Source organism: Notamacropus eugenii, chromosome 3 (assembly GCF_028372415.1).
Source record: "Notamacropus eugenii isolate mMacEug1 chromosome 3, mMacEug1.pri_v2, whole genome shotgun sequence".
Lineage (NCBI taxonomy): Eukaryota > Metazoa > Chordata > Mammalia > Diprotodontia > Macropodidae > Notamacropus > Notamacropus eugenii.
Window position 1 is genome coordinate 230,280,779 of NC_092874.1, and position 22,220 is coordinate 230,302,998.

Here is a 22,220-nt window from a genome sequence, read left to right on the forward strand (position 1 = left end):
TCCTAACTCTCTGAGACCTATTGACTAATTTGCTGCACTTGATGGTATGGGTAGTCAGAACTATCTGAACTATAATCTTGTTTCCCTAAACTTGACCTTGTGGTAGACCCAGGACAGAGAGTAGCTTTCATATGATCTGTTCACTGTGTCTGTACTCTAGTAATCTCTGAAGCCGAAGTTCTAGGAGAAGATGCTGCGTATGGGTTTAATTATCTTTCCATTTTTGAACTGCTGTTTATTTTAGTACTTTACTTCATCTTCATCTTCACTTACAATATCTATTTCTGAGACATAGACTTTCTACAACAACTAGTGGTAGTCTCTCTTCTTTAGAGGCCACTGAAGTAGACACCTATCAGTCATACATGCTCATAAAGAAATCTAATAAACTCAACTACGAAGGTGCAGTGAATTATTTTCACAAGGTACCTGACAGATTCTGAGGTTATTGCTACACCTGAATGTAATACTAGGTGAATTGGTGCTCACTTCAGCAGCACATATACTAAAATAAGAATAATACAGAGAAGGTCAGTATGGCCCCTGTGCAAAGAGTACACTCAAATTTATGAAGCATCCCATATTTTTAATATTTCAGACAAGGAAATTGATATTTAATGAAATAAGGCATTTCCAGACCTTCCTAAGGAAAGACCAGAGGTCAATAAAAAACTTGATCTTCAAAACAAGAATCAAGAGAGGCATAAAAGGTAAACAGGGAAAAGAAACTTATTATTCAATATGGAAAAACAGTTTACATCCCTGTATGGGAGGATGATACTTGCTAACCTTGAGAATTATGTATTTATTATGACATTTAAAAGGGATATACATAGATAGAGGAAATGGGTATAAATTAACTGATGTGATGATAAAAATGTGATTAAAGGGTGAGAAGGGATTGTAATGGGAGAAAAGAAAAGGAAGAAGCAGGAAAAGGTAAATTACATCACAGGAAGAGGCACAAAAACATATTATAGTCAAGGGAAAGATGGAAGGGAGATGAGCACTGTTTGAGACTTACTCTCCAATGATGTGGTTCAAGGAAGGATTGTGTTCATCCTTCATTGCTGAAGAGGCCCATGACATCAGAGAAATGATGACATGACTTGCATTTGACTTTGTTTTGAGTGAAGGAGGGCTGTTCAGGTCACCAGCCTCACTTCTCCTCCAGAACCATCTGAATCCAATGACCTGATATTCCTCAGGATGATTGGAGATGACCGAGGAAGCATTGGGAGACCTTGGGCCCTTTAGGCCAAGGTCTTTGGAGGTATTAACTTAAGATGAGGCAACACCCATTCATTGAATAGGTCTATTTAAGAAGTATCCAAGGCATGGCCCCTTTAATGGGGTCAAGAAAAAGAAAGACATCAGGCTGGGTGGGAAACAGCAACAGTTATTATTGATAGTTACTCTAAAGCTAGGAGGGTCCAGAGGAGCCTTTAGGCAGGGGCCCATTGGAGTCTCCGTTTCAGAGTACAGTAGGTTTAAGGTTTTGGGAGAGGAGAGGAGAGGAAAGGAGAGAAGAGGAACAAGGAGGGAACAACATAGGTATAAAAATCTAACTTGCCCTGTAGGCTGTAAGAGGGAAAGAGGAAAGAAAAGGGGGGGGGAGGGCAATTAAAAGGAATGGAAGATGTAGTAAGGGAAAAGGGGAATAAAAGGGAGGATGTTTATAGAATGGAGGGAGGACTGAGGGAAGCAGTGGTAAAAAAAAATATAACTCTGTCGTGGAGGGGAAGAGAGAAGGGAGAAAAGAAAGTATAAACAGGGGGATATATGATGGAGAAAAAGACACAGATAGTAATCATTACTGTGAATGTGAATGGAATGAACACTCCCATAAAATGAAGGTGGATAGCAGAATGCATTAAAACCCATAATTCTACAATATGTTGTTTACAAGAAACACATTGAAAATGGGGGGATACATACAGGGTGAAGGCAAAAGTTTGGAACAGAATATATTTTGTGTCAGCTGATGTATAAAAAGCAAGGGTAGCGATCCTAATCTCAGACAAAACAAAAGGAGAAATAAAACTAATCAAAAGAGATAAAGAAGGGAATTATATCCTGCTAAAAGGCACCATAGACAATGAAGTAATTTCATTACTAAGTATATATGCACCAAGCATGCAAATTTTTGGAGGAGAAGTTAAGGGAGTTACAGAAAGAAATAGAAAGCAAAACTATACCAGTAGGGGATCTCAATCTCCTCCTCTCTGAACTTGATAAATCTAACCTTAAAATAAACCATAAAGTAGATAAGAAAGTGAATAGAATTCTGGATGAGGCAGATATGATAGTTTGTCTGGAGAAAAATAAATGGGGATAGAAGGGAATATACCTTTTTCTCAGTGGTACATGAGACATACACAAATATTGACCATGTACTAGGGCATAAATACTTCACAGTCCACTGCACAAAGAAAGAGATAGTAAATGCATCCTTTGCAGATCATAATGCAACAAAAATTATATATAATACAGGGCCATGGAAAGGTAGATCAAAAATTAATTAGAAACTAATCAATCTATTACTAAAGAATGAGTGGGTTAAACAACATATCGTAGAAACAATCAACAGTTTCATTCAAGAGAATGACAATGATGAAATAACCTGCCAAACTTATGGGATTCTGTGAAAGCAAGTCTTAGAGGAAATTTTATGTCATTGAGTGCTTACATGAATAAAATAAAGAAAGAGGAGATCAAAGAATTGGGTATACAAGTGAAAAACTTAGAAAAAGAACAAATTGAAAATCCCCAAGTAAATACCAAATTAGAAATACTGAACACCACAGGAGAGATTAATAAAATTGAAATTAAGAAAACTATTGAACTAATAAATTAAACTAAGAATTGGTTTTATGAAAAAAACAATAAAATTGATAACGTCAATTTGATTAAAAAAAGAAAGAAGAAAACCAAATTACCAATATAAAAAATGAGAAGGGTGAAACCATCTCCAATGAGGAGGAAATTAAGACAATAATTATAAATTACTTTGCCCAACTGTATGCCCATAAATTTGACAATGTAAGTGAAATGGACAAATATTTTTTCAAAAGATTTATATTGCTCAGATTAACAGAAGAGAAAGTAAGATACTTAAATAACTTCATCTCAGAAAAGGAATTTCAACAAGCCATCAATGAACTCCCTAGGAAAAAATCTCCAGGGCCAGATGGATTTACAAATGAATTCTGTCAAACATTTAAACAACAGTTAATTCCAGCAGCCTATAGACTATTTGGGAAAATTGGTGGAGTCCTACCAAATTCTTTTTATGATGCAAATATGGTTCTAATTCTTAAACTGGGAAAAGTCAAAACAGAGAAAGAAAATTATAGACCAATTTCCCTAATAAATATAGTTGCAAAAATTTAAATAAGATATTAGCAAAAATATTAAAGCAACTTATCATGAGAATAATACATTATGATCAGGTAGAATTTATACCAGGAATGCAGGGCTGTTTTCACATGAGGAAAACTATCAGCATTATTGATCATTTCAACAACAAAACTAACAGAAATAATATGATTATCTCAATAGATGCATAAAAACTTTTGACAAAATACAACACCCACTCCTACTGCAAACACTGGAGAGCACAGGAAAAAATATAGCCTTCTTTAAAATATGGAGTAGTATGTACATAAAACCATCAGCAAACATTATACGTAATGGGGACAAAATAGATGTATTCCCAATAAGATCAGGGGTGAAGCAAGGATTTCAAATATCACCATTCTTATTCAATATGGTATTAGAAATGTTACCTTTAGTAATAAGAGAAGAAAAAGAAATTGAAGGCATTAGAATAGACAAAGAAGAAACTAAGTTATCACTCTTTTCAGATAATATGATGATATACTTAGAGAATCCCAGAGATTCAAGTAAAAAGTTACTTGAAATAAACAACGTTGGAAAAGTTTCAGGTTACAAAGTAAACCCAAATAAATAACCTGCATTTCTATATGTTACTAGCAAAGCCCAACAGCAAGAGATAAAAAGAGAAATCTCATTTAAAGTTATGGCAGACACTATCAAATATTTGGGAGTCTACCTGCCAAAACAAACCCAGGAACTATATGAACACAATTACAAAACACTTTTCACATAAAAAATTCAGATCCAAGTAATTGGAAAAACATCAGTTGCTAATGGGTAGTCTGAGCTAATTTAATAAAAATGACAATTCTATTTAAATTAATTTACTAATTCAGTGCCATACCCATCAACCTACCAGAAAATTATTTTCTAGAGCTAGAAAAAATAATATCAAAATTCATCTAGAAGAAGAAAAGGTCTAGTATACTAAGGGAATTAATGAAATGAAATGCTAGGGAAGGTGATCTAGCCTTACCAGATTTCAAATTGTATTATTAAAGCAGCAATCATCAAAACAACTTGGTACGGACTAAGAAATATTGGATAGATCAGTGGAATAAGTTACATAATCAAGACACAGTAGTCAAAGAATATAACATTCTATTGTTTGATAAACCCAAAGGTCTCATCTTCTTGGATAAGAACTCACTGACAAAACTCCTGGGAAAGCTGAATAAGAGTGTTGCAGAAACTGGTCATAGACCAATGGTTGACACCATACACAAGAATAAAGTACAAATGGGCACATGATGTAGGTATAAAGGCTGATACCATAAACAAATTAGGGGAACAAGAGATAGTGTATTTGTCAGATTGATGGAGAATGGAGAAATTTATGACCAAATAAGAGATAGAGGGCATTATGAAGTGCAAAATGGATAATTTTAATTACATTAAATGGAAAAGTTTTTGCACAAACAAACACAATGCAGCCAAGATTAGGAGGGAAGCAGAAAACTGGGAAAGAATTTTTACAGCTAGTATTCTGTGGGAAAGGTGTCATTTCTAAAATATATAGAGAACTAAATCAAATTTACAAGAATACAAGTCATTCCCTAATTTATAAATGGTCAAAGGATATGAACAGGCAGTTTTCAAAGGAAGAAATTAATGCTATCTGTAGTCATATGAAAAAATACTATAACTCATTATTGATTAGAGACATGCAAATCAAAACAACTCTGAAGTGCCACACCACACCTATTAGATTGGTTAACATGACAAATCAGGAAGATGATAAATGTTGGAGAAGATGTGGGTGACTTGGAACACTAATTCATTGTTGTTGGAGCTGTGAGTTTATTCAACCATTCTGGAGAGCAATTTGCAAGTATGTCTAAAGGGCTACAAAAATGTGCATACCCTTTTACCCAGCAATACTCCTTTTAAGGCTGCATACCAACGAGATCATATAACTGGAAAAGGTCCCACATGTACAAAAATATTTATAGCAGCTCTTCTTGTGGTGGCCAAGAACTAGAAATTGATGGAAGGCCCATCAATTGGGGAATGGCCTAATAAGTTGTGGTATATGAATGTAATAGAATGCTATTGTGCTTTAAGAAATGGTGAAGAGTCGGACTTCAGAAAAAAAATCTAGAAAGGCTTAAAATAACTGATGCTGAGTGAAATGAGCAGAGCTGGAGAACCTTATACACAGTAACAACCACAGTATGCAAGGACTGTTTCTGATAGACTTAGCCCTTCACAGCAATGCAGGGACCTAAAACATTCCCAAAGGTCTCTTGAGCCAAAATGTCATCCACATCCAGAGAATGAACTATGGAATCGGAAGAAAGAATGAAGCAGACTATTTTCCCTTGTGTTATGTTATGTTTCGTTTTGGTTTTTCTCATGGTTTCTCCCCATTTGTTTTCATTTTTCTGTGCAACATGACTAATGTGAAGATGTGTTTAATGAGAATGCATGAGAAAAATCTATACAAGATTGCATACTGTCTTGGCTAGTGAGGGGAAAGGAAGGGGAAGAATATTTAAAACTTATAGAAGTGATTGTTGAAAATGAAAACAAATAAATTAACTAAATTTAAAAAAACATTAGGTGAATTGCCTTGGCTCTCTACAATTATCTGTTTATTTGAATGTACCATGATCACCAAGATTTCCCAGCAACACTGTCTTCTTGTTGAAGGAGTTATATCTAATGGCTCTTTATGACCTCCAGGATCAAATATAAAATCCTCTACCTTTTTTTAAAAAATTTTAAATGTTTATTTATTTTTAGTTTTCAGCATTCATTTCCACAAAATTTTGAGATCCAAATTTTTTCCCCATATCTCCCCTCCCCCACCCAGTAATACCATGCATTTGAATTACCCCTTCCATTAATACATCATCCCTTCTATCACACCCTTTTCTCCCCTTATCCCCATCTTCTCTCTTTCCTTGTAGGGCAAAAGAGATTTCTATACCCCATTACCTTTACTTCTCATTTCCCAGTTGTATGCAAAACCGTTTCTCAACATTTGTTCCTAATACTTTGAATTCCAACTTCTCTTCCTTCCTCCCTCCCCACCCATCCCCACTGAGAAGGCAAGCAATTCAGTATAGGCCATATATGTGCAGTTTTGCAAATGACGCCCATAATAATCATGTTGTGTAAGACTAACTATTTTTCCCTCCATTCTATCCTGCCCCCCATTTATTCTATTCTCTTTTGACCTTGTCCCTCTGCATAAGAGTTTACTTTCAATTCCTCTTTTCTCTCATTTTCCCTCCCTTCTATCATCCCCTTCACCTTACTTGTCCCCTTCTCTCCTACTTCCTTGTAGTGTAATATAGATTTTCATACCAAATTGAGTTAGTATGTTATTCCCTCCTTAAGCTAAATGTGAAGACAGTAAGCTTCACTTTTTTCCCTCTCACCTCCTCCCTTTTCTCCTCCATTGACTAAGCTTATTCTTGTCTCTTTTATGAGTGATAGTTTGTCCCATTTCATTTCTCCCTTTCTTCTCCCAGTATGTTCCTCTCTCACTGCTTTGAAGCTGTCTGTAGTATTTGTGAGTTGAGGAATCTGGAACCTGCTGCTGCTGGTGGCTCCTTGAAGTCTGTTCAGGTTCCTGTCCCTGCCATGTCAGGCTGCACTCCATGCTTCCTGAGCTGCACTGCATGTGGTCTGCCATCTGACTTTTTTAAAACATAGTCTTTGTCTATGAACAGTTATATCTATATCTGGACATCTATCTATCTATCTATCTATAGATAGATAGATATAGATTTAGATAGATAAATAGATGATAGATAGGAAAACAGATATAAACATTGATTTGTAGATGTATACTCTGACTTAGTGATACTGGCTATATCATGTCTTACACAAGACACATGCTATCTTCCAACTCTGGGCACTTTCGCTGGCTATCTACCATATCTGGAAATTTCTCCCTCCTCATCTCCATTTCTTGGAGTGCCAAGTAAAATCCAACCTTATACAAGAAGATTTCCCTTAAGTATCTTCCCTCTGATATTATCTCCAGTTATTCCTGTGTGTGTGTGTGTGTGTGTGTGTGTGTGTGTGTGTGTAATTTATACTGAACTGTTTGCATCTTAGATTGTTGGTTCCTTGAGGATAGACATTTTTAAGCTTGGTTTTATTTGTATCTCTATTGCATAGTGCAAAGCCTGGCACATTGTAGCTTCTTAATAAATACTTGATTGCTTGACTTGAAGATCTTGCCAATGAACGCATGTTTCATATTGCCATTTGTTCATTTAAGTGCTTCCCTAAGCTAAAGTTGCAACAGAAGAGTCAGCATCGTTCAGCTTTGTTCTCAGACAAGAGATATACCGGTTGTAGGTAACTGTAGCCAATCCATCCTCAGAGATATCAAAGCACAGGTCAAAGAGTAAATGTGGTTCTTACCCAAACATCAGAAGGTTATATTTCTTCTTGAGGGAAAGTCTGTGTGATTCCTTACCCAGGATACCCCATCTCACAACTCTGTGACTCCCCAATACTGGAACATAGTGCTCCCCCCATTTCCAAGCTTTAGCTTTCCTCAATGCTGCTCAAATCCTACCTTCTGTAAGAAATCTTTTCTGGTCCCCTCTCAACTTCCCTACCAAAGTGCCTTCCCTCTGAAATTACCTTCCATCTACTCCCTATATACCTTATATGTACAGTTATTTGCATGTTGTTTCTTCCATTAAAATGTCTTTGGATGGGGGCAGTGTTTTTGTCCTCTATTGTAATCGAGCTCTCAAACTAGTATCTGACATATACTAAGAATTTAATAAATACTAATTGACTGACTTTCTAATATATTAATGAAGTAGCACATTGTGAAATACATAATGCATGAATGAGTATATGTGTGTTTGTGGAGTGCATATTAATTTTTTTTAACTGATGGAGTTGGTGGATCAAACAATTTTGGAGACCACTATCTTAGACAATGTGGGGAGGAGCAATGAGGTGTCACTCTTCCTAGATCACCTGGCTCACTGTCATGTACCAAGTCATTGTGTGATGCTTTTCCTGGTTTGCTATTCCTTATGGTTCTGGTCCTACAGTTGCCTATTTTATGTCTTTTGCCAAAGTTAATTACAATAGAGATTCATTAGTGAGCTTTGGACTTTTGTTCCCCAAGGGTCCTTTCATTTGTGAACCAAGTTGATCCCCATGCATCTGTAGCACATTGGACAGATGTAAGAAATATCCTCTGCTGTTAGCGTGCAATTTGGAGGGAAAGCTGTCTTTCTGGCAAGAATGGTCAGATCATAAGATCCAAATAAAGTCAGGACCTGAGAGATCATTCTCTTCCCAAAGGTTCATTCTTTCTTTTTGCAACATATAGCTCATCACAATACTTCCTGCATTTAATGCAGGGCAGGATCTCTGATGCAGCCTCATTTTAGAGTTGATAATGAGAGAGAGAATTAATATATTGCAGAAAATGGGAACCTAGGAAGAACTCCACTGTCCCTCTTAGGATGATGTCATGGTTTTGTGAGATAATGTAGCCAGAAGTAGATATATATGTTTTTCTCCTAATTTGTTGCTGCTCAACTTTAAGGCATTCCAGGGACTATTGGACAAAAACTGCTCACTAACACCTGAAGTACAGACAGGAAAGTAAGTAAAATAGTGGATGGTAACATCACTACTTCCCCTCTTCACCTCCTTTTTTAGTTTTGGGAATAGAATGGATGGGCAAGTTACTTATACAAGACCACAGAAGTGAGAACTATTGAAAGTAAGAAAAAAAGAATGAAAGGAATGAAGAAAGGAAGAAAGAAGAAAAGAAGAAAGGAAAGGAGAATGGGGGAGATGAAGAAAGGAAGGAAGAAAGAAACCTATCAAATACATTATATGTTTCAGACATAAAATGAATCATAATTTCAGACATGCTACTTTTACTCTGTATCACATGAACTCTGACAAGTACACTTTGGTGAGAGTACTTTCAGAAGGCCAGCTTCATAGTTGCATGAATTATGTAATGGTCCTTGCAATTTGAGGGGGACATGAGAGCCACCCACCAAAAGCTATCTCCCTGCTCTCATGCTGCACACTTCCTAAAATTTCAAAATTGTTTTTCTTTCATTTGAATGAACAAACTTCCTCACCAAATAAATAAACATCACTTAGAGGATTAAAACATAATGTAATTTGTTCATTGCACAAAAGAATGAACTAGCTAAAAGACACTTTTAAGTCAATATGTAGCTTTGAACATATCTCAGAGAGAAAGAGAGAAGGGAGAAAAGGGAGAGTAAGGCAACTATAAAAGTAGGGCATTCAATACCCAGGGAAAAGGGGGAAACAGAGGAGGGTCCACAGTAGCCAGTATAAGGTCACTAGGCTCCTGGAGATGGGGCTTACAGAAAGAGGGGGTAGGCAGGTCCAGAGATAAGCCTCTTGGAGGCTACAGTTTTGCACAGGTAGTCTCTATATGATCTTCCTTTTAAAGAGTACTGATGGGAGGTTATTTCATCTTTTATCTAATCATGGCTCTAGTCGACCTAGATCAGAGCACCTTGCTTGTGAGGGTGCCTTTAACATTGGATCTGGGTTTATGGGATGTGGGCACTTAGCCTGAGGTGATCCCAACATCTTAGCTGTCAGAGAGAAGCTCCATTTCACCAATATCAGGGGAAAAATTTCTCAGGGTTCTTGGGGGATAATATATTACAAGAGTCATGGAAAACTTATCACTAGAACAAATTGAGGTATCCTGAACAAGTCTATTCCAATGCAAAATGCAAAATAATTACCTAAAGTGCAGATGGGAAACATTTGTATAGCTATTGAATACCATTAATTAGTCATTACTGCAAAACAATTGTGGGGTACTGTGTACAGAGGACTGGCCCTGTAGTCAAAAGGACCTGAGATGAAATCCAGCCTCAGGTACATAGTAGCTGTATAATCTTGGGCAAGTCACAACCCTGACTGCCTCCAAAAGAAAAAAAAAAGAAAAATAGAAAGAAAAGGAAAAAAAATTGTGATCAGGTCTTATATCAAATGGAGGACCATTTTCCATCTACTGGTCTTATAATCAATCACCTTTACAGATGAGCTGAACAGATGTAGCATCAAGAAAATTACAAAATTATCAGTGAAAGGTAATGCCAAAGTTTCTCTATGGTCAATTGCAATGCGAACAGTAATAGGACAGATGAGCCCATTCTGCCAGAGAACAAGGTAGACAAAAAACTTATTAGATAGAGTGACCCAAAACACAAGATTGAGGGCACAATTCCAGAATTAAACAAAACATCCCCCAACTCCATGGAGGAAAAAAAGGAATTCCCTGTTTAGGACAAGCAAACATTCTATTTTTTATTTTATTTCTTTATTTTTAAAATTTTTTTTACTGCTTATCAAAATCAAAAATTCTGTTCTTAAAATCCGACAAGCACTGTAAATTTTCCAGAATGTAATCCAGCACCTGTGTCTGAAATATTCTTTGTAATTACATGGACATTAACTTCTGACTTTTGATGGAATCTGGTCAGGCTTAGAGCTACATAGTTAGATGAGTTACTTATGTGATGTCAGTGGTACAGGGAGCTTTCTCTTTTACCATGTGTTGCATATTTCTTGAACTTTCCCCATTATAGTTATTTCCTTTGGGTGAGTTTCCTTACTGAAAAGGAAAGCAATCCTAAGTGACTTGAGACATCAAGGGGCAATTTTTCATTATTATTTTTTTTTTTACTGAGAGGAAGGCCATACTATTGGAGGAATAAGGAAGGATAATGCTTCCCAGGGAAGAAAAAATTATTTAAGGGGCACAGTTGAACCTAGATGTAAGAGTACAGAGTTTGTCAGGAAGATAAACTCAGAGACAAGCTTTTACTGGACCACAATTCTGTCTCTAGAAGTCACTCTGTGTGGAATCTTTCCTACAAAGCCTAAGGAAAAGAGAAATTGACTCTCCAATAATCGTGGATCCAAGAAACCAAGATCATTGCTTTGTTGGTGTCTGCAACTCCAGATTCTGAACTGTTGAATTGGTCACTCAGGGATACAGAATCCTCATTTCTCAAGACCCAGGAGAAATTTCCTTCAGGGGTCATTGTGGGGAATTTTTTAAATTTATTTATTTATTTTTGGTTTTCAACATTTATTTCCACAAGATTTTGAGTTCCAAATTTTCCCCCTGACTCTCACCTCATCCAAGGACATCATGCATTCTGATTACTCTTTCCCCCAATATTCCCTCCCTTTTATCACACCCCTCCCCTCCCTTATCCCCATCTTCTCTCTTTTCTTGTATGGCTAGATAGATTTCTATACCCCATTACCTATATTTCTTATTTTCCAGTTACATGTAAAAACAATTCTCAACATTTGTTCCTAAAACTTCGAGTTCCAACTTCTCTCCCTTCCTCCCTCCCCACCCATTCCCACTGAGAAGGTAAGTAATTCAATATAGGCTATACACGGGGAGTTATGCAAAAGACTTTCATAATGGTCATGTTGTGAAAGACTAATTATATTTCCCTCTGTCTTGCCCTGCTCCCATTTATTCTATTCTCTCTTTTGACCCAAAAGTGTTTACTTCTAATTACTCCCTCCTTCCATTTGTTCTCCCTTCTATCATACCTCACACACCCCACCTATCCCCTTCTCCCCTACTTTCCTATTGTGTAAGATAGATTTTCATACTAAATTGAGTGTGCATGTTATTCCCTCCTTAAGTCAAATGTGATGAGAGTAAGCTTCACTTTTCCCCTTCTCACCTCTCCCCTTTCCCCCTCCATTGAAAAAGCTTTTTCTTATCTCTTTTATGAGATAATTTACCCCATTCCATTTTTCCCTTTTTCCTCACAATATATTCCTCTCTCACCCCTTAATTTTATTTTTTAGATACCTTCCCTTTCTATTCAACTCTCTGTGCCCTCTGTCTATATACTAAGAAAATACTGAGAAAAGTTTCAAGAGTTACAAATGTTTTCTTTCCATGTCAACTTTAGTAAGTCTCTTATGATTTTCTTTCCTGTTTCTCTTTTCATGTTTCTCTTGATTCTTGTGTTTGAAAGTCAAACTTTCTGTACAGCTCTGATCTCTACATCAAGAATGTTTGAAAGTCCTCTAGGACTTTGTGGAGAATATTTTACAGCAACCAAGGAAAAGCCATTCCAACAACTAATAGGCTGTCCTAAGGAAGTGTAATCCAGCGGAGTATGGAGGAACATTGAAGGCAGATGGGAAATATTTTTAGAGCTACTGAACAGATTTAACTTTTGGTTAGTGAGAAACAATTGTGACCAGATCCTGCTCAAAGTAAATTACATTTCCTGTCCTTTAAACCTGGAACCACGGGACAGAGTGATCAGACAGACATGGCATCTACCAAGATGCAAAATATCACTTGCGAAAGGTGATGCTGGACTACGGCTACTCTGCATTGTAATGCTCCACTCTGATGGAGGACATAACGTGTTCCTGCATGAATTGAAGCCAGAACATACAATGATCACAAGAAGGATCTTGAAATACAGGCAGAACCCTATAAGGAACCTTGTCACAACACATAAGCTGCCACCTGCAAGAGGGGAAAGAGAATTCTAGATTTTTCTGTCTAATATCCAGAACATTTGTGGAAATAAATGCACCTCAGCTTCCCTAGCCTTCTGAACTAAACATACAAAGATTTATATTTCTTCTATAGTTATTTATGTCCCTGAGGACAAACTCCATCATTGTACATAGAACTTAGTTAACATACAGTTACTTTAAAAGATAAGATAAAGAGTAACATTGGAAATGTCAATAGCCAATATTCCTCATTAACATCGATCTTCTTTGGAAGCACAATAGATAGCAGTCTTCATGGCGGAGTTATATATGCATTACCTCAACTTCCAAAAGCTCCAATTCCATTTCCAAATATTAATAACAATATAATATCACCTTCTCAAGTTAAACTGTTTTTTTGGAAGTGGCCATTGTCAGTTATTTATTACTTACTGTAGTTCCTTTATTAGGTATTCTGTTACTTGACAGCAAAAAGAAAAAATTAAATAGGAATTCCAGTGCCAGGATGTAGTGGAGGTGCTAGGTAGAGGAAAAATGTTTGAAAAAGCATTAGAAGACTGAGGAAAGCATTTGGAAAGACTGTGGAGAGAAGCCCCCTTAAAACTCTAATGGGAATCTTATGTAACTGGACTTTTTCTTAAGCTAAATCTTCCCTTCACTTCTTTGAAAGGACTCAGATAAAAAGTCCAGAGGACATCCAGGAAGTACAGAACAGTGCAGCTGATAAGCTAAGGTAATAAAGCTGCCGTTGAGTAATGTCCAACTCTTCAGAATCCAATGGACCATAGTGTCACTGGGGCTTTCTCGCAAAAAAAAAAAACTGAAATGATTTGCCATTTTCTTCCCTCGTAGATCATTTTGTCAAACAAACAGAGATTAAGTGACTTGTCCAGAATCACAAACTTAGGAAGAGTCTGAGGATGAATTTGCACTCAGCTTTTTCTGACTCCAGGCCTCGCTCTCTATCCACTGAGCCAACCAACACTTGCCTCTAAGGTAAGAGGGAAGCATGCAGATAAGTTGATTCACAATCAAAATAATATGGCAATAAGAAATGAGGCAAAAAAGAATAAAAATGTTAAGGCTGAGGGTTTGCAGCTGTGGGTGGAGATTGAATGGTCCTTCACTTGTCCAGGACAGAATAATTTTCTTCACTTCCAATAGAAGTCATATTAAAAATGACTAGCAAATCGGCATGGTGGTTCCAGAGGGCCTTGTGAATCTAATTTGAAGTGGAGAAATACCTTCTATTAGAGGCTGACTTAGAATCAATGAGCTCAGAGCAAATGGGCCTGTACCTTGGAATGTCCTAATGTGGAAATGGTGTGGTGGAAACAGATGGGTTCCCTTCTTGGTTATGGGTGCCTTCTCTCTAGGAGATTGGGCTTCTTCCCAGCAAAATGACTGTCCCTCTATCATTTTTTGCTCCTCCAGCAACATGCTGCACAACTGCTTCTTCCTGGGTCCTACTAATATTTTTCTTTTCCTAAGTGTTCTTTCCTCCCCCGCAGTTCATTGACCTAATTGCCAAAGCAGTTTATGATTTAGCCTTACATAGGAAAACTTTTCCCCTCCCTTCATACCAGCAGCTCTGATAGGACAGACCTGTGCTTCACCATCAGTCTTTCCAATGACAAATTTAAACCAGACACAATAATGGTTCTTCTTCCCATATAGATGTAGAGAATAAATTTCCTCTGATTGTGCTTCCTAGTCTGGGACTTTAAGGTCATGTCTTGGTGAGGTAATTTTTTGAGAAAACGTGATCAGAAACAGTGCAATGAACCAGGAGATCAGGTCTTCTAGGTATTAGACAAGACATAAATGAGCATGGATGTAGAATAGTTTATGGTAGACTCCATCAGGTGTAGGTGGCTTAAGGCAGCTATTCATAATTCACTTCTTTTACTTTAGTTACATGTGCCTAAAGGATATTGGGATGTTCAGAGAATGGTCGTTGAGGCTGGTGGGCACTGATACTTTCCACTAAGACTTCAAACTCAACACTTATTATTGCTGAAAGTCCTAGCCCTGATTTCTCCTTATGTCACCACCCCACCACACCCCTCCCCACAATCTCAGCATTGTCTGTGTTATAATAGATAAACCATGGATAGATAACATGTTGGAGATGCTCCTTTCTGAGCTCTGTCATTTTAAGAGAAGATAGAGCCTCCTCAAGGAGAAGCTACAAATATTTAGTATATGTGTGATCTAGTTGTATAGCAGCCTGGTTTTATGACAGAAACAAGAGCCCAGAGGTGTTGGGAAGTTAAGGAGAAGAATTTGGGCTTTTAGAGGAGATGAATGTATGCACAAAATTACTCACGGAACAAGTAGGTTAAGTTCAAAATGTTTACACTGTGGAAATATGTAATACCAAGAACCATTAATAATAACCATTAAAATGCTAAAAAAAATTAAATAAAATGAATTCAAAGTAAAAGAACCCATTAAGACACTGAGGTTTGATCTCACACAGCACATTTAATGACAAATGTTAAAAAAAAATGAAACTGTAATTTGGAAGGGATCTGAAAAAATAAGCATACTAATGTTTGATTGCTGGAAGTAAAGATTGGTTGAAAAGATCCATAAAACAATTTGAAATTTTCTGACAAAAGTGAAGAAAATATTCGTGGTCTATGAGTCAGTGATCTCAACACTGTGCATATATGCAAAAGAAGTGGAAGAAAGAAAGTCACCACATAAATTCCAAGATATCATGGTAGTTTCTGTGGTAGTACCAAAGTGGATATGAAGTGAGTGTCAGACAGTTAGGGAATAGCTGAAAACATTGTGGGGTGTTAACAGAAGTGTACTTGGCGTACACTACTATAAATTGTCATTGCATTGGTCTTGCTTAACTTTTTTTTTTTCTAGGTCACAAAGGGGTTTAGTAAAGGAGGTATATCTGGAAATAAGTATGGTAGGAAAGCAGAAGGAATCAAATTTTAGATAATGCATAGTAAATTGATTAGAAAGGATTGGGGTGGAGGAAAGGAACTGAGGTGGGGAGAATAAAGATAACTAGGGCACAAATATCTATAGAAATGCTATGCTTAGTAGCTGATAAACAGCTCAAAGTCATTGAGGATAAAATAACGATGGATATGGTTGTTTATTTAGTCAGTGACTGAAAGAGTGGACCATGAGTGGGTTTTGAGCATTTATAGTCAAATTCCATTGCTGATTTAATGATGGCTCTTCTCAGCTTCAGTCTCTCTCTCTCCCTCTCTCTTTCTCCCTCCCTCCCTCCCTCCCTCTCTCTCCCTCCCTCCCTCTCCCTCCCTCCCTCCCTCTCTCTCTCTCTCTCTCCCTCCCTCTCTCTCCCTCCCTCCCTCTCCCTCCCTCCCTCCCTCTCCGTCCCTCTCCCTCCCTCCCTCCCTCTCCCTCCCTCCCTCTCCCTCCCTCCCTCCCTCTCCCCCTCCCTCCCTCTCTCTCTCTCTCTCTCTCTCTCTCTCTCTCTCTCTCTCTCTCTCTCTCTCTCTCTCTCTCTCTCTCTCTCTCTCTCTCTCTCTCTCTCTCATATACAGACCCATCAGAAGACAGAGGTCAGAAATGAGAAACCATACAGGGATAACATTTTTCATTTTTCGAGGATTGACAGATGACCCACAACTGAAGGTTCTACTCTTTATCTTTTTGTTTCTGACCTATATGCTGAGTGTAACTGCGAACCTCACCATCATCACTCTCACTTTGGTGAATCCCCACCTTAAAACTCCCATGTATTTTTTCCTTAGGAACTATTCCTTCTTGGAATTGTCATTCACAACTGTCTGTATTCCCAGATTCCTGTACCACATGTCAACTGGGGACTATACTGTGACCTATAATGCCTGTTTCACTCAATTATTTTTTGGTATCTTCTTTGGGGCCTCAGAATTTTTTCTCTTAGCTGCCATGTCTTATGATCGCTATGTAGCTATCTGCAAACCTCTACACTATGCAGTCATCATAAACAATAGAGTCTGTAACCAGCTTCTCCTGAGTTGTTGGTTGTCTGGGTTGATGATCATCATTCCAGTACTTAGTGGGGGTCTTGAGCTAGAATTCTGTGACTCCAATATTATTGATCATTTTGTCTGTGACATATCACCGTTGCTGGAGATCACATGCTCTGATACACAGGTACTAGAAAGAATAATTTTAGCATGTGCTATATTGACACTCATCATCACCTTAGTGTTAGTGGTTTTATCTTATGCCTATATTGTCAGGACTATTCTCAGATTCCCCTCAGCTGAACAAAGGAAAAAAGCCTTTTCCACTTGTTCCTCCCACATGATTGTGGTCTCCATGACTTATGGCACCTGTATCTTCATCTATATCAAACCTTCTGCAAAAGAAGGTGGGACTTTGAATAAGATGGTGTTAGTGCTGGCAACCTCAGCGGCACCAGTAATGAACCCCTTCATTTATGTATTGAGGAATAAACAAGTAATACAGGTTTTAAGAGACACATTCAAAAGGATTGTATTGATTTCGAAGTTATGAGAGGCAATAGACATTTAAGCGGAATCAGGAAAAAAAGAATAACCTGAATAGTTTTGAACTCTTTGTTACCTATGTCCCAATTATATTCTCTTCTTCATGCCGCCTTACCCACAGACCCAAATTCCGCAGCTCCTTTTCTCTCTTATCCAGAAATCCTCACTGATAGAGACTTTCCCCTCCCCACTCCATGGGTCTTTCAAAGGTTTTGACTTCCTTTCAACTTCCTTTCTACAGCCTCACTCACCACTTCATTTCTATAAAATTCATGTAAGATTATTTATAGAATCTACTACGTATGAGACTGTTATTATCAAAAAATTTTCTATTTTGTAATAACGCAAAAACTTCTTATAAAAAAAAATCCCAAAGGTGGTTCTCAAGGCAAAATGCCTTCCACACTCAGAGAAAGAAATATGGAAGTCATTCACAAAATGTAGCAGATCATGTTTGTGTATGTGTATGTGTTTGTGTATCATGTTTTGATTTGTTATATGATTTCTTTCATTTATTTTAGTCCGACTACATAGCATGACTATAGTGAAAATATACTCAATAGGAAAGTATATATAGAACCTATACAGAATTGTATGCAGTCGTGGGGAGGGAGGGGGGTAGTGGGGGGTAGGTGTGGGGGGGATAAAATCTCAATTGTATGGCAGTGAATGTTAAACATTAAAAAATAATAAAAAAAAAAGAAAAAAAAAGAAAAATTTTCTAGACCCTTACTTACTAGTCAAGATAAATTTATTAAATGTCTGTTACATACCAGGCACTGTGCTTAGCAGTAAGACACAGATATGAAAAAAGAAAGACAATCTCTGCCCCACAGGAAGTTAAAATGTAATTAGAAAGACAACACACACAAAACAAAGCTGAAAATCAGGAGGGACAGGAAAGGTAGCCTGCATGAGGGAATGATGGAGAAGTCAGTCAGAAAATTCCCAAAGTAGTGCAGTTAGATGAGAAATTAGGGAATGTTTGAGCTCAAGTCTTCTCTTTACTGGAGGTTTGAAATTCATGCTTCCACCACTCAATCAATCAGAGGCAGAGAATAGGGATGATGTTGATTACAAAGGCTGATGAGATCCTTCAGGATGATGAAGTCTTCCCAATAATTAGGTTCCTGGGGCATGGTGACGCTGTCAGTCAGAGAATACTCAAAGCAGTACAGCTGTAGCACTCATGGGATACCCACAGCAGCTGCTATGGATAGACGTGTTATTTCCAGGATAAATTTGCAAAATATAAACTCTCTTCCTCAAAGACAGAATCAAGATATTTATTCAGATACCAGAAAACCAATTCTGTCATGGTAATAAAGATGTTTGTACACATTATCAACAAAGGGAGCATGGCCATCCCCAAGTCTTTCCTCCATTTGGCTTCTCCCCAAACAAGCTCCCTTAGACAAAATTACTCCCCTTCTCATTCATGCTAGCTGCTCTGCTCTGCATCCTCTCTCTCTCAGCTCCATCTCATTCTCTCTTCCTGCTGCAGACTTCCTATTCCACCTGTTCACTAAGCTCCTCCCACCATGGGCTTCATGTGACTCAGTCTATGAGCTTGGCCAAAATTCAAAGCATGGGGCTATCAAGGGGCAGGGAAGATGTTCAAATTCACTTACGATTACAGCAGCCAAGTGAGAAATCGGTTTTGCCTGGTGATTCATTTTATTAAACGCAAAAGCCCAAATACTGAGATCTCCTGCCTGAACACTGAAATTAGCCCTATATATATAGTCAAATGGGGCTTTTGGCTTAAAACCTTGGAAAGTCAAAGCCTCAAAATGAAACTAGTCTTGTAGGCTGAAAGTCTGTAATTAATTTAAAATTATTTTATTAAATATTAAAACTATTGTCATCTATCCTCCTCTTATTTCTATTTGCCTTTTGATTGGATAAATGGTTTATTTGCTATTTGATTGTGTATGTCTATTGCAGATCTGATATTTGATGGGAAGGGATTACAACTTCAGACTTAGACTACTTCTTTAATAATGGATAGCAACCAGGAGCTCAGTTTGAACCTAGTTCCCTAAACTAATAATTTTTATGGGACTGACTAAATACAATTCAGGACCTTTCCTCTTTTCTTCTGAGTAGAACAGAGCACTCAGCATCTGATACCAATCTCCCACATTCCCTCTTGAAAGGAATTAATTTTTTCCTTGGAGAAGGTTGGCTGGAGGAGACTCTAAAGCCATCTTTGTGTGCCTCCCTGTGAACCATATCCAGACAGCTCCATGGGAATCCATAACCTATATGGGCAACACACAACTCCCTGTCCCTGACCCCTTTTCTTTTAGACCTTCCGTTTCCCTAAATCTTGCACTTGTACTAAGGTCATTCCTTCTTTCTTCACAATCTTGACTGTAAAGGTTCTTCTCTACACTTGCCTCATTACCTATCCCTACTCATTCCCTGTGAAAATCCTGCCTAGTCCAGCCATACAATCTTCTTTTTCTATTCTTCCTCATTGTGGTGCTGCATGGTATTTGGAGTTAGACAACTGTGTCAGTGGAGGTCACTACAAATTTATGTTGTCTTATCAGAAGAAGGATTTTCCTTTTCTACATTTCAGCCTGCTTATTCCACTCTCACCCCTCATTTTCAGCAAAGGTAACTTTACCAGCACTTTCTCTTTCAAAAGGACATTCTTTTGAACTCTCTTTTCTTCCATATTTTAAACTTCAAAGACACACAACATAATGTCATTTTCAAACTGAATACCGCTCCTTTTCCAACACTTTCCTAAATGTGTCCTTGTTGTTGTTGTTTAGTTGCTGAGTTATGTCTGACTCTTTATGACCCCATGGACACTGTCTTTGTATTATTTGGTAAAGGTACTGGATTGGTTTAACATTTGCTTTTCCAATATGTCCCTGTTTTTATAAATGAGGAACTGAGACAATTAAGGGTTAAGACATTTGCCCAGAGTCACAGAATTAGTAGGTATCTGAGGGCATCTTTGAACTCAGATCTTCCTGACTCTACATCCAATAAGCTATCCACTGTACCATCTAACTGTCCCCACATATTGTACTCCCTTCCCTTTATAATATCAAATTCTTAAGGGCAAAGACTGTCTCATTTTAGCCTTTTATTCCCTAGGTTACCCCAGTTCTGGGCACATAGTTATCATTTAATATTTTTTTTTCTTTTCTCTTCCTTCTTTACACTTGTCTTAGCCTCTTACTTGTATGCTGGCAATTCTTTTTTACTTCATAATATTTTTTTAGACTGTATGCAAAATTTTATTTCATTCTGCACATATAATTTATCACCTCTCAGGAACTGTATAACATTCTTTTTTTCTTTTCTGTTTTATTTTGCTTTTTTGCTTTTTTTACATAATTTATTTTCAGTTTACAGCATTCACTTCCACAAGATTTTGAATTCCAAATTTTCTCCCCAACCCCACCCCAGAACAGCGTGCACCCCATCCACTCCTTCCCCCAATCTGTCCTCCTTTCTATCACCTCCCCTCTCCCATCTTCTTCCCCTCTATTTTCCTGTAAGACAAGATAAATTTTTATACCCCATTACCTGTACATCTTATTTCTCATTTGCATGCAAAAACAGTTTTTAACATTCATTTTTAAAGCTTTTATTTTCACATTCTCTCCCTTCTGCCCCACCCACCCTAATTGAGACAACAAGCAATTTAATATAGGTCATACATGTGTAGCCATGCAAAACACTTTCATAACAGTCATGTTGCAAGAGACTAACCACATTTCCCTCTATCCTGTCCTGCCCTCCATTTAATCCATTCTCTCCCTTGACCTGTCCCCCCCACAACAGTGTTTACTTCTGATTACCTCTTCCTTCAATTTGCTGTCTCTTCTATTATCCTCCCTCTCCTCTTCCCTTTCCTCCACTTTCCTGCAGGGTAAGATAGATTTCCCATACCCTATTGAGTGTTATTCTGTTCTTAAGCTTAAGCAGAATCTGATGATAATAAGGCTCACTTATTCCCATTCACCTCCCTCTTTTCCCTTCCATTGTAAAAGTTCTTTCTTGAGGACTGGTGGGCTGTTGGATGTGGGTACAGGGGAGCAGCCTCAGTAGAGTCAGCTGGTGGAACAAGGCCAATCAGAGGTAGTGGCAGTGGCAGACCTGGTCCCTGGAGCAGGAATTGGGTCCCCTTTATAACAGCAGGACACAAGCCATATGCAAGTTGCTACCTTGCTTCACTTAGCTCCCTCCATCCACTGAGAAGCAGCAGCTTCTCATCTTTGGAATATCTTTGGAAACCTGCTGAGAAGCCTGATTGGGAAGAAAGAGATGCTCATCTTGACTGTAAATTTAGATGCTGCTAGGAAGACTACCATCCTGTACAAGCTGAAGTTGGGAGAGATCGTCACCACCATTTCTATCATAGACTTCAATGTGGAAACTGATGAATACAAGAATATCAGCTTCACAGTCTGGGACGTGGGTGGCCAGGACAAGATGCAATCCCTCTGGAGAAACTACTTCCAAAATAGTTGTGGTTTGATAGTTGTGGTTGACAATGGTGACCAGGAAAGAGTAAATGAGGCACGGGAGGAATTGATAAGGATGCTAGCTGAAGATGAGCTCCAGGATGTTGTGCTACTTGTCTTTGTAAACAAACAGGATCTGCCTAATGTCATGAATGCAGCTGAGATAATGGACAAACTGGACCTGCACTCTCTGTGTCACCATAATTCATACATCCAGGCCACCTGTGCCACGAGTGGTGATGGGCTATATGAAGGCCTGGACTGGTTGGCCAACCAGCTCAAGAACAAGAAGTGAGCCCCAGCCAATGCTCATCCTCCACCTCCC

General features: G+C 38.0%; 1 protein-coding gene, 1 non-coding gene and 1 pseudogene across 2 annotated transcripts; all 3 read left to right on the forward strand.

Moving 5' to 3' along the window:
- Positions 1-481: 481 nt before the first annotated feature.
- On the forward strand, positions 482-588 carry LOC140497869 (U6 spliceosomal RNA). Its single transcript, XR_011964880.1, has one exon. It is a non-coding gene; the product is annotated as a U6 spliceosomal RNA (small nuclear RNA).
- A 15,882-nt stretch (positions 589-16,470) lies between these two features.
- LOC140531455 (olfactory receptor 6C2-like) lies at positions 16,471-17,409 on the forward strand. Its single transcript, XM_072650396.1, has one exon. It carries the CDS (start codon positions 16,471-16,473, stop codon positions 17,407-17,409), a length of 939 nt encoding a protein of 312 aa, XP_072506497.1.
- A 2,811-nt stretch (positions 17,410-20,220) lies between these two features.
- On the forward strand, positions 20,221-22,220 carry LOC140531993 (ADP-ribosylation factor 3 pseudogene; annotated as a pseudogene).

Excerpts from the sequence above, each read along its gene's own strand:
- LOC140531455 (XM_072650396.1), top strand. The coding sequence starts at position 16,471 with ATGAGAAACCATACAGGGATAACATTTTTCATTTTTCGAGGATTGACA.